Source organism: Arabidopsis lyrata, assembly GCF_000004255.2.
Source record: "Arabidopsis lyrata subsp. lyrata unplaced genomic scaffold ARALYscaffold_1, whole genome shotgun sequence".
Taxonomy (NCBI): domain Eukaryota; kingdom Viridiplantae; phylum Streptophyta; class Magnoliopsida; order Brassicales; family Brassicaceae; genus Arabidopsis; species Arabidopsis lyrata.
The window spans coordinates 23,008,888-23,021,228 of record NW_003302555.1 but is presented as its reverse complement, the minus strand read 5'-3'; the positions used below and the strand labels follow the sequence as shown (position 1 = coordinate 23,021,228).

General features: G+C 32.7%; 1 protein-coding gene and 1 pseudogene across 1 annotated transcript; one reads left to right on the top strand and one right to left on the bottom strand.

Annotated features, from left to right (window-relative positions):
• Nucleotides 1-1,175: 1,175 nt before the first annotated feature.
• Nucleotides 1,176-3,570, bottom strand: LOC9330068 (ribosomal RNA small subunit methyltransferase I). The gene is made up of 9 exons (XM_002891263.2): nucleotides 3,323-3,570; nucleotides 3,166-3,233; nucleotides 2,976-3,072; nucleotides 2,745-2,873; nucleotides 2,440-2,548; nucleotides 2,180-2,324; nucleotides 1,906-1,948; nucleotides 1,646-1,819; nucleotides 1,176-1,495 (listed from the first exon to the last, which is right to left on the bottom strand). Exons 1-9 carry the CDS (start codon nucleotides 3,473-3,475, stop codon nucleotides 1,385-1,387), a joined length of 1,029 nt encoding a protein of 342 aa, XP_002891309.1. The 5' UTR covers nucleotides 3,476-3,570; the 3' UTR covers nucleotides 1,176-1,384.
• Nucleotides 3,571-6,467: 2,897 nt separating this feature from the next.
• LOC9330067 lies at nucleotides 6,468-10,913 on the top strand (annotated as a pseudogene).
• The last annotated feature ends 1,428 nt before the right edge of the window (nucleotides 10,914-12,341 follow it).

Genomic DNA, 12,341 nt, shown 5'->3' with positions numbered 1-12,341 from the left:
GATTAATTTTGCATTGAAAATTGAAAACATCATCTATTTAAAAACAAAATTAGAAACTTAAAACATCAGTTATAAAGAACGAGAGAGTAGGTTTAAGAGATTAGGGTTATTTAAAGAGATTTAATATTTTGTTTTGATTGTAATTATTCAATGAAAATTTAATGCTTTTTCGAATATGCCAACGGCTAAAAAATCTAATATAGATTATATTCTCTTGATTTTTGATTTGTTGCTGTTATGTATTTGATTGAACTGATATACATATACATATATTTGTCCAACAACACCTACACATACACATATACATACACAGACAAACATCTTTATTTTTCCAACCGTTAAAACAAGGAATGTTCAAAGATGGTTTGACACGTGGCAGCTTCACACGTGCATCTTAGTATCTAATATCTAAATTTTTTACTTAAATAAAAAGTAATTCATTTTTGAAAAATAAACATTTAAATTTTGAGAATATATGTGTTAATGTTAAATTATCAATTCATGATACCAATTAGAAAATGAGAAGGATTGATCAGTACATATTATTATTTATAATTATAATTTACTAATGTTTTCTAAATTAAGTTTTTTTCTTAAAAACAAATGAATATCTGAAAAATAAAAAATAAATATTACTCAATGTTTAGGAAATTAACATAGATTGAAAAAATAATAAGGCGATTTGAAATAAAACACATATGTAATAAAAATATGTGTTTTATAATATCATAAACAATCACAAATAAAAATAAAATAATCTAATCGAATAATAAAAATATGTAATAATAATATTTGATGATGCTATTTGGAAATTAGAATAGTAATGGTAGATAGAAGAGTTATCCAACATCAAAATATACGTCAAATTATATATGTGAAAAGAAAATTTTGTATTTTTCAAACGGTCAAGTTAAATCGTAAAAGTTAATGTTGAAATCCGATGTTGTGAATAGGAATGAGTCCATATATCAGATTTGTCATCTATACAACACTTTTACATGCACCAAAAGATAAAGAGAGAAATTGTAATGAAAAGTGAAATTTTTTTTACTAGTTTGAAAAAATAATGCACATGAATAAAATAAAACTTTTAAAATTCAAATGATCCTATTTCTAATTTTATATTCAAAGATTCGCGTTTTAAAGTAAAATTCTTGCGCGGATACACAATCTGGTTAGAGAAAATGTGAGATAGGATTTCTCATTAATTTATTCTAACATATTCATCAGCACCAACCCTAAACAAGAGAAAACAATCTGAAGGAAATAACTCTTACTATACTCTAAATTCACCAAATCAAGATCCAAAGCTCAAGGGCTTTGAGGTTTAACGCAACAGTTTCACAACATGACATTGATGAGTTTGATGCAATATCCTCTCATTTTACTCATCAGCTTCATCTTTTACCTGAATCTGCTTCCCGAATTTCTTCAATGCCAGCGAATATACCTCTTTCTTTCTCATTGATGTTCTCTCCGCCACCGTTTTCACCGCCTGATAAAGTTTGATGTTAGAAACAGAATCATTAAGTAACACATCCATGTCCAGGAACTGAACACGTCTATAATACAATCCTATATGTGTAATGTATCTTTTAAAGCTTAGTTTTCGAAAAAGAGGAAGTTCTTATATTCAAATGGTTACCGTGGAAAGGCTATGTCCATCAGAGATCAGCCCTCTTAACTCTTCTTCAAGTTGAGACTCCGTTGGATTTTCAGCTTTGGTTTCTTCCTTTCCTTCAATCAAAAGCGTGATTTCTCCTTTTGGTTGGCGGATCAGAAACTCTTCCTTGGCTTCCCTTATCGAACCCCTCCAAAACTATAGTATGAGGCATCTCTCATCAGTGGGTTATCAAAACCGTTTATGTATTAACACAGCACATAGAGAGTGATAAAGGATGTTACCTCTTCATGCAGCTTTGTAATCTCTCGAGCTATTACACATTGCCTGCACCAAATATATATATCAGGACCACGCATGAGACTGCTTCTAAGTCCTAAGAGGAGAAGATAAAAGATATCGCCTAATTTTCTTGGTAATCGATAATTGCATTCAGAGAGGCTTAATTCATCAAGTATCAACAATAAGGAACAAGGAAAAAGAGAGAAAATGAAGTGGATCTGCATTGATACAAATTCAGCAGATGTTAAGATAACTTGCTTGAAACATGCAACAAACCTTGATTCACCAAAGTAAGGAGAGGTTTCTTCAAGAAACTGTGACAATTTATGAGGGGGAACATAAAAGATCTGTGTTCTTGTCTCATTTGATGAAACAACCAGCCTCTCCTTCCTCGTTCCAGAATGCTTAGGAAGAAATCCAACTGTCAAAAAAATCAAGTTCTTCAGAAATTAAAAACTTTATGTACTGCCAGGTTACGTACCAGCTTGACCGATATTGCTTAGAGGACAAAAAATGTATATCGGAGAAGAAGTTACCGAATGTGAACTCATCTGTATCCAAACCAGAGGCAGAAAGAGCAGCAACTACAGCACAAGCCCCAGGGATTGGAATCACATCTATATTTTCTTTCGCACACATTTTAGCCTGAGGAAAGATGATAACATTGTTTCTCAAATTCTCCATTAATCGAAAAATTAGCGACTACAGAACATTTTTAGACTATTTGTAGCACTCGTGTTTAGTACAGTAAGCTGATTATAGACAAACTAGTCTGGAAATAGCTCAATGGAGAAACTAAATGCAAAGAAAATGAAGCAAAGTAAGAGTTTTTGGCACTCACAAGTTGAGTACCAGGATCACTAATTCCGGGTGTGCCAGCATCGCTGATAAGTGCAACAATCTCTCCTTGTTTCAACCGTGTCATCACCGCCTGCTCTCTCTGTGCCTCGTTGAACTTGTGATAACTAAGCTACAAACCTAAACCTCATAAATTCAAAACCATCACATGATAAAAACAAACTCTAACAATAGAAGCACCAACGAGACTACTTGTACATAAAGAAACACTTACAAGCTGAGCTTTAATATTGTAATACTGAAGCAACTTCCCAGAGTGTCTCGTGTCCTCAGAGAGTATCACATCCGCAGATCTCAATACACGAATCGCACTAACAAAATCAGAATAATTCATTCAGTGGAAAATAATTGATTCAAGAATTAGAAATCAGAACACAATGCAAAGCTTTGAAATTGGAGAGTACCGTAAAGTGATATCTTCGAGATTTCCGATTGGAGTTCCGACGAGGTAAAGACCAGGCTTGAGAGGACCCTGAGAGAGAGAGATAATAGTTTGAAATTGGAAACCCCCTAAAACCGTAATCGAATTTGATCATAAAACAAAGAGATGAGTGAATTTACGCGTTTTGAATCATCTCTGGTCACAGAGTCGACGAACTCCAACGACGAACAAAATGAAATTGCGGTGGTTCTGGAGAGAATCGGAGAACGGAAGAGAATCGAAAGAGAAGAAGCACGAATGGAGGAAACACAAGGAAGACAAAGTCTCACCATTCCCGCGCACTCTGGTGTTAGCTTCTTTCTCGCTTTATCTTCCCAAGTAAAAGAATGGTCCTTTTAGCTTCTTCTCTCATAAACCCTAACCGAACCGAACCGAACCGAACCAAAGTAATTAAGGATCGGTTTTGGTTTAGGTTTGGTTTCGGTTTAGGTTTGGTTTCGGTTAAACCTTAAATCATATATGGTTAGCAATTTTGACAAAGTTATAGTTTTAGGCATGACCAAAAGCTAACCGTAACCGTATTTCGGACCGTAACCGGACCGTTTCTCAACCGTAACCAGACCGTAACCATATAAAACAGTTAAAAATCGTAACCGTTAACCGTCAAAATAGATTAGTTACGATTGAAAAATATATTAACCGTAACCGTCAATTAACCGTAAACGTGTCAAAACCGTTAGTTAACCGTCAATTAACCGTAAACGTGTCAAAACCGTTAGTTAACCGTACGGTTAACCGCACGGTTAGCCGCATAGTTAAAACTTTAAAATATGATTGTAGCTGCGTATGATGCAAAAACAAATATCGAATGTTTAGATAAAGATTTTCAAAAAAAAAGTAAATGATACCGCACATTAAAAAATCTAGGAAAAATGATTCTTTTGTCAAACAAATATGTTCTAATGCTAACTAAAATGAAGAAAATTTGGTTTATAATATATTTTTTCATCCTATTCATAGTAGTATAAAAAGTTATGTAACTCTTAAGATTTTACCTCCGATATTAACTGTATCGTAATCATCAAATAATCGTAACCGTATTTAACCGTAATCGTTGTAACCGTAACCGTATTTAACCGTAACCGTTTTAACCGTATATATAGTGGTTAAGGTTACGGTTAAAGAAAATTTATAACCGTAACCGGCGGTTAATCGACCATAACCGTAATAACCGTAACCGTTGGATGCCTATATAGTTTGTTGTCACTATTGTTCCTTTTTCTTTGTGATTATTTAACCTTTTTTTAGTAAGAATAAGTGAATAACTCCACGTTATCCCACTAACAAAGTAAAATTATCAATCCAAACAAAACTCTAAGACATTGCATTCAGATAAATATCGTGATTTAAATAGTGGTTGCTTTAGTTTCTCTTGTCTCAACATCATCTAACCATAATCTTGGCTGACTACTATTTTCATTTTTTTTTTTTTAAATTTGGATCATTTCTCGATTTATTCGTGTCATCCTTGCATAGAGGCCATACTATTTTCATTTTCATCGACCCAGATCTTGAAATTCATATGTTTACCATCAATAGACCATGTAACAAAGTTAATTTTACCACCATCTAAAATGTCAATAATCTTTTTGTCTGGACTCAATGTAATTTCAAACAATAATAATTGATAAATTCCTAAACCACTATAGAATCACGTCAAATTCTCGTATCATAATATCTATCAATTAATTCGAATACATGCAAAAATTCTCTTCTGCTCTAACTAAATCTGTCAGTGCATGCATAAATTTCTGCTTGAGAAACAAGATCATATCTTTATGTGGTAAAAATGACGATGCCAGAATTGGCGGGGTCAACAATATCTCAAAACTTATTTGGAGGAAGCCAATTCGACAAAGTTCAAACAACAAAAAAACAAGATTATATCTCAAAAATATAAAGAACAAAACGTTTGTAAACACACATATATATCACGATTATAACAAAATCTCATAAACTAGCATCATTCGGTTTCTACAACTATTCTCCTATCCTCTCTTGAATCCTTGTCCAATATATAAACTCTCAATTATTGTATTTTCACTTATTTCAATGTGATATTTATTATATAACTCCGATTGGTAACTATAAAAAAACTAATAAAGAATAAAAAAAATGAATGAAAAAGAACAAAGAAGAAAGGAAAATGACCAAAACAAGGAACAAAGAAGAACATATTTATATGAGGAACTAAACAAATGGTTATAATAAATTGTAACCAGAAAGTTGAATAAATATTTAACACAAATATTAGTTTTAAATATATACATTTAGTGAATTTAGTTTATAAATTTAAGTTTATATTTTAGATAAATCTAAAATAAAATTGTAGTAGAAATTTCAATATTTTATGAAAACTAATATAAATTTCACTTGAAAGCATTCTTTTAGTTTTATTTAAGTATCATTACTAATTTAAAATACAATCATAACATTCATGTAAAGTGAAAATTTTGATAAATATATATATATACATATAATAAACACAAAAATATTTATATATAGAAATATAAATATTAGTATAAAAGCGATCTTAAAATTATTTAATAGAAAAAACGAATTTTAATATTTGTTCCTCATTGTTCCTCTACAATTATGGAGAGTATCATGTTTGTTCTATAATTCTTTTTTTTTTTCATGAGGAATGAAGAGAAAAAGTGTGGAAGGTAGATATATATCTGATCATTGAAAAATAATTCCATGTAATTTTTTTTCTTCATATCCTTTCTTGTACAAATTTTGTTTTCTTCATTTAAAATATAGTTTTGGTCTCACTAATGTAGAGAGATAATTTGATAGAAGAAATCAAATATCTTTTGAAAGTTGAAATCTACACTAAAACTTTTAAAAAGTTGAATCTATATATCCACTACATTCCATAACTAATAAATTTAAATAACTCTATCTCAGACATTGAGAATCAGGCTGACTGAGAAAAGAGGATCTACACACAAGGAATACAACAAAAACACTTTTGGGTCACCAAACATATCTTCAAACTCAGCAATTTTCACTTTCTCGTTTTGCCGGTAAACTCATAACATGTCAAATTATTTTGAATTCTACGTTACATATCTTAAATCTAATTAGAAAAAGTAAGATTACGCAAGTCTTGGGGTAATAGAAATCTTAGAATATAAGCATATGCAGACTCAAAGAGGCTTGCATGGATTTTTTCGAAACATATACCTCATTTTTCACATGGTTGGTTTTTGGATCGGTATGTGGATCTTCTTCGGTTGGGGGTTACACAGCAGCTCAAAAATGGGGAAAGGTTTAGCCGACTTGAGGGTGGAGATGAACAACAATAGTATGGTTGTTTGTGAATTTAAGAAAGAGATGAGTGCAAAAGATGCTCTTTATATGCATCGCTTTGAAGAGATTACAACGATTGCAAAGCAAAAGCATGAATATATTGAGAAAAAGATCGAGCTGCTTCTCGTATCAAAAAAGTGCAAGGTGGGCTTAGGTTTTGCATCTATATAAGGTCTCTCTTTTTTCTTTTTTTGTTCTTGCCATTCATAGATAATGATTATTCTTCTTTTTTCTTCTCATGTTTTTGTTTCAGATGATCATGAGGAACGATAAATGTTTGGATGAACAACAAGAAGCCATGTTGGAGGGATGATTTAGATCTATATTTCTATCAATCACCTAAAATATAGATGATTTGGTTGTGTTGTCATTTGCATTATGCTCTTTTGCAAATGGTTAATATTAACCTACAATAAAATTGTAAGAATAAAATAAAAATATTTTTTAAATTTATTTTACTATTTATATAATTTTGAAATAAAATCTTAAAATTAATTAAGCATGAAATTCTTATCGAAAATATTTTTTTCGTTAATATATTGTGAAGGTATGAAAATTAATATATATTAAAATAAAAATATTGCTATTAAACATTATTTTTTATTTATTTTAAAATTAAAAAAAAAAACAAATTTTAATTTTTATTCTTTTTTGTTCCATTTTGTTCCTCATCAATTTTGGAGAGGAATAATTTTGTTCGATTGTTCCTCATTTGGTGAGGAATATAGAAGAATGATGTGGAAAAAAAAACCAACATTGAAATCATTTCCAGTGGGCGGAAAGAACCCTCTCACTGAGTAATTCTTTACTCACCCCTTTTTTCCCCTTTTTCCCAGGTCAGGGTGAGAATTGTGAGTAGTCGCGCAAGTCCGTCTCGTTTGTGGTGTATTTCGGGAAAACTCAGGTGATTTGCTTTATTTTTATTTTCTTATACATTTTATTCAACGGGATTTTAACACTTTTAATTTATTTTTAAGACAAGTTTATATTGAGTTTCTAGTAAGAGAAATGATTTCCGAGAAAATAAGACATGATGAATTTAGAAAAGGGAATAGAGGAAAAGATAAGTAAGGTGAACGCACGCCGTCTCAATGTTGAGGGAGACGGGTGTGACAAATGGTATCAGAGCGGAGGTTAAAGTCAAGCCGGTTCTGACCTGGAAGGCTAAGCTTGAATATAGTTATAATAATAATAGGAAGAAAAAAAAATGGCACAAAAAAATATTTTCTTAAATGATTTTTTCTTCAGAAAAGTGTTTTAGAAAAAAAATGTTTTCAGTATTTTATAAAAGGGGAGGGGATTTTTCAAAAAGATAAAAAGCACCAAATGAGCGAGACTTGCGTTTAAAAATATTCTGTAAAGCTGTAGTTTCGAAGTGGTTCTTATGTTTAATCATGTGTAAACAGAGAATGGCACCAAAAAGAAGAGCAGTGGGACGTCCTACAAACACCAGAGGGAACCAAGTAGGGAATGCACCAGCTGTTGGGCAAGATCAGCACCCTGTATGTGAGATACCTGTAGCGGCTCAGGCAGCAGCGATTACAGCAAATCGTGAAGAGATGCAGGAGCTCCATAACATGATGCGTGAGATTCTGGATCGACCTATGTATGCACCCCCACCACCACCAGCACCTGGAGTTGCTGCACCTCAGCCCCATCAGCCACCACCACCAGTACCTAGGGTTGAGGTGCCTCAGCATCAGCAGCCACAGGCACCGCTAGTACGGACTGAGTATTTTGAGACGATGAAACTCATGGGTACAATGGGCACATAGTACTTCTATGGTGGATTTGATCAGGTTCGGGCTGATGATTGGAGACAGATGCTTGAGAAAAATTTCAGGACAGCGAGGTGCCCAGAGGAGTTTAAGAAGGATCTTGCAGTGCACTACTTGAGGGGAGAAGCAGATTATTGGTGGAGAAATGTTGAGAGGAGCTTGCCTGTTGGATATGTGCCTACTTGGGAGGATTTCTTGAGGGAGTTCAATAACAAGTATTTTCCGTAGGAAGCTATAGACCAGCTAGATCATGAGTTTGTGGAGCTTCGTCAGGGCACACAGACTGTTAGAGAGTATGATGAGGAGTTCACTCGCCTAAGGAGATGTTGTGTGAGGAATTTCGGAGAGCAGGACATGATGCGCAGATTCATGAGGGGATTGAATGCTGATATTCGTAATCGTTCTTCCATTCGAGCATGCACTAGCCTGGTTGAGTTAGTCGAGGAGGCTGCTACGATGGAGAGAAGACTTGAGGAAGAAGCCAGGGATCTCAAGAGAGCTCAGGCAAAGGTAACAAAGGGAGTTGAATCTCAGAAACGTACATGGAATAACCGTGATGCAGGACCAAGTCAGAACCGTTACCCCAAGTGTACAAGGTGTAATAGGCAACATGGAGGAGTTTGTTGGATGGATTCAGGCAAGTGTTTTTAGTGTGGTGAAGTTGGTCATATCAGGGAGAATTGTCCGGAGGGTAATAATAATTGTAGGAAGTGTGGACAGCCGGGCCATTATGCACGGGAGTGCACTACGCGCCAAGTAGGAGGAAATCAACGGGACTAAAACGAGGGAAACCAACCACCTCGTAAGAGACAAGCTTTTGGACCTCGTATGTGCGCCGTAGAAAACCAAGGGCTTGATGTTGAGAAAGATAAAAGTTTGAAATTAAATTTCCAAGGTCGTACAAGTTTATGTTGGAGTGTGCGGTTTAATCGTTGTAAGAGAAGATTTATTTTAAGATTTTATTATCTTTTATTGGAGTTTTGTTGTTGGCTTATGCTTAAACATTGTTATTCAATTCTTTAATGGTCAACTGAATTGTTTTAAAAATTGCGTTCAGAATTAGTAGAGCTTTTCTAGTGACATGAATAGAGAACGTAGTCAAACAAGAAATGTTGAATTCGGGGACAAATTCTCTTTAAGTGGGGGAGAATTGTGAGACCCCAATCCCCTCTTAGGCCCACTGAAGGCCCCACAGCCCTAATAACAAAAAAAAAACATAACGTTAACATGAGTATATAGGTGTATTGTATTTCCAGAGGACGGAAAGGATTCTCTCACTGAGTAATTCTTTACTCACCCTTTTTTTCCCTTTTTTCCCAGGTCAGGTGAAAATTGTGAGTAGTCGCGCAAGTCCGTCTCGTTTGTGGTGTATTTTGGGAAAACTCGGGTTATTTGCTTTATTTTTATTTTCTTATACGTTTTATTCAACGGGATTTTAACTATTTAAATTTATTTTTAAGACAAGTTTATATTGAGTTTTTAGTAAGAAAAATGATTTCCGAGAAAATACGACATGATGAATTAAGAAAGTGGAATAGAGGAAACGATAAGTAAGATGAACGCACGCCGTCTCAATGTTGAGGGAGGCGTGTGTGACAATTAGGTTAAGGGAGTAAATAAATAAATGGAATAAGAGAGAAAAGCGGTCAAATTTTAACACTTAAAATTTTTCACGCGTATTTGGCTAAAAGAAATGACGTTTTTCACCAGCATTACGGATAGCGTTTGTTAAATTGGAAGCGCTATAAAAAAAATCAGAGTTAAGTCAATTATAGTAAAACATATAAACTGCTATCTTCTAATGCTATTAAAATTCAATATTCGTTTAGTGAAAAAATGTAATGTGAAATTCATTCAACTTTCTCATATAAACAGAAGATTTATAGTGTGCTATTCAATACAATTACCATCGTTGGAGCTCTAAAGTGATGATGGATTCAGCGGTAAGAAAAGTGATGATGGATCCAGCGGTGAGAAAAGTGATGATGGATTCAACGGTAAGAAAAGTGATCATTGATCAAGCGGTGAGAAAACTGATGATGGATCCAGCAGTGAGAAAAGTGACGATGATTTTAAGCGTAATGAAGATCTCCAACCTACTTGGTTCAAGCTAGCCAAACCTTTAGCAACAAGATTTGTCTACATATTGGTCAAGAGGTCATATGAGAAGAGTGTCAAACGTAAAGATAAGTTTATCATCTTTATGAATAAGTCTCAAGAAAAGAAGCTTTAATTACTCAGAATGGCTAAAGGCAAGAGCACCAAAATTTTGTGGAATACACCTGCATAAAGGAGGCTTGCCGGGATTTTTCCGAAATATACCTCATTTCTCATCTGGTTGGTTTCTAGATCGGCTACGTGGATCTCCGTCGGTTGGGGGTTACACAGCAGCTCAAAAATGGGGCAAGGTTTAGCCAACTTGAGGGTGGAGATGAACAACAACAGTAAAGTTGTTTGTGAATTTAAGAAAGAGATGAGTGCAAAAGATGCCTTTTATATGCATCGCTTTGAAGAGATTACAAAGATTGCAAAGCAAAAGCATAAAGATATTGAGAAAAAGATCGAGCTGCTTCTCGCATCCAAAAAGTGAAAGGTGGGCTTAGGTTTTGCATATATATAAACTCTTTTTTTTTTTCTCATTCTTACCATTCATAGATAATGGTTCTTCTTCTTCTTTCTTCTCATGTTTTTGTTTCAGATGATCATGAGGAACGATAAATTTTTGGATGAACAACACGAAGCCATGTTGGAGGGATGATTTAGATCTATATTTCTATCAATCACCTAAAATATAGACGATTTGGTTGTGTTGTCATTTGTATTATGCTCTTTTGCAAATGGTTAATATCAACCTACAATAAAATTGTAAGAATAATTTAAAATGTATTTTTATTTTAAAATAAAAATATCTTTTAAATTTAGTTTACTATTTATATAATTTTCAAATAAAATCTTAAAATTAATTTAGCATTAAATTCTTATCAAAATTATTTTCATCGTTAATATATTGTGAAGATATGAAATTATTATATATTAAAATAAAAATATTGATAATAAACATTATTTTCTATTTATTTAAAAAAAAAACAAATTTTAATATTTGTTTTTTGTTCCATTTTGTTTCTCATCAATTTTGGAGAGTAACAGTTTTGTTCTATTGTTCCGCATTTGGTGAGGAATGTAGAAGAATGATGTGGGAAAAAAATTACTCTTGAATGGTAAAAAATGTGAAACAAAGAGGAATATCACATTCTTTGTCATTCTTTTCTTAAATTATAGTTATCAATTGTACCCACTATTGTTTATTCTTCTTAATTTTGATATTTCTTTCAAAATATTTATATCTATAATTTTACAAAATTCAATGGATAATGAAAAACAAGATCAGTAGTTATTAACTTATTATTATTAATGAATTGATTTATTTATAAAAGTATGCTATTATAAAGAAAAATATTCTAAAACTAATTAAGATATATGAATATTGAATATACAAAATTCATCTTATTTATATAGATTTATTTGGTATTAAATGCATTGAATTTCGTAATTGTTAAACTATAGTTTATTTATTTTTTTCTTTTTTTTTGGTCAAATCAAATTATAGTTTATTAAATTAAAAAAAAAAACCCTGAAACTTAAGAAATATACACAAACTAAAAAATGTTTTGTAAAATTCATTCAACTTTCTCATATAAATAGAAGGTTTGATAATAGATTTTTAACCAATTAAACCTAAAACACTATCATGTCGTTGTAGTACTATAGGGTGTCAATCCAATCTAGTGTGATGCAAACAGATGAGATATGATCAGAATTTGCTAAGTCAAGCCAAGCAGAGAGTTGTTGTTTTCTAACAATCCTAATTGAAATAACAGAAATGAAATGAAACCGAAATGCAAACTAGCAATAGCAGGCAGTTGAATAATAAAGCAGGTAAGATAGCAGGCAATCAAATGGATGAGAGATTCCTAAGGACAGGGTAATCGAATAGCGTGGTCTCCTTAATCTATTTAGACGGTTGACAAAACTTCACAGAAGCTAT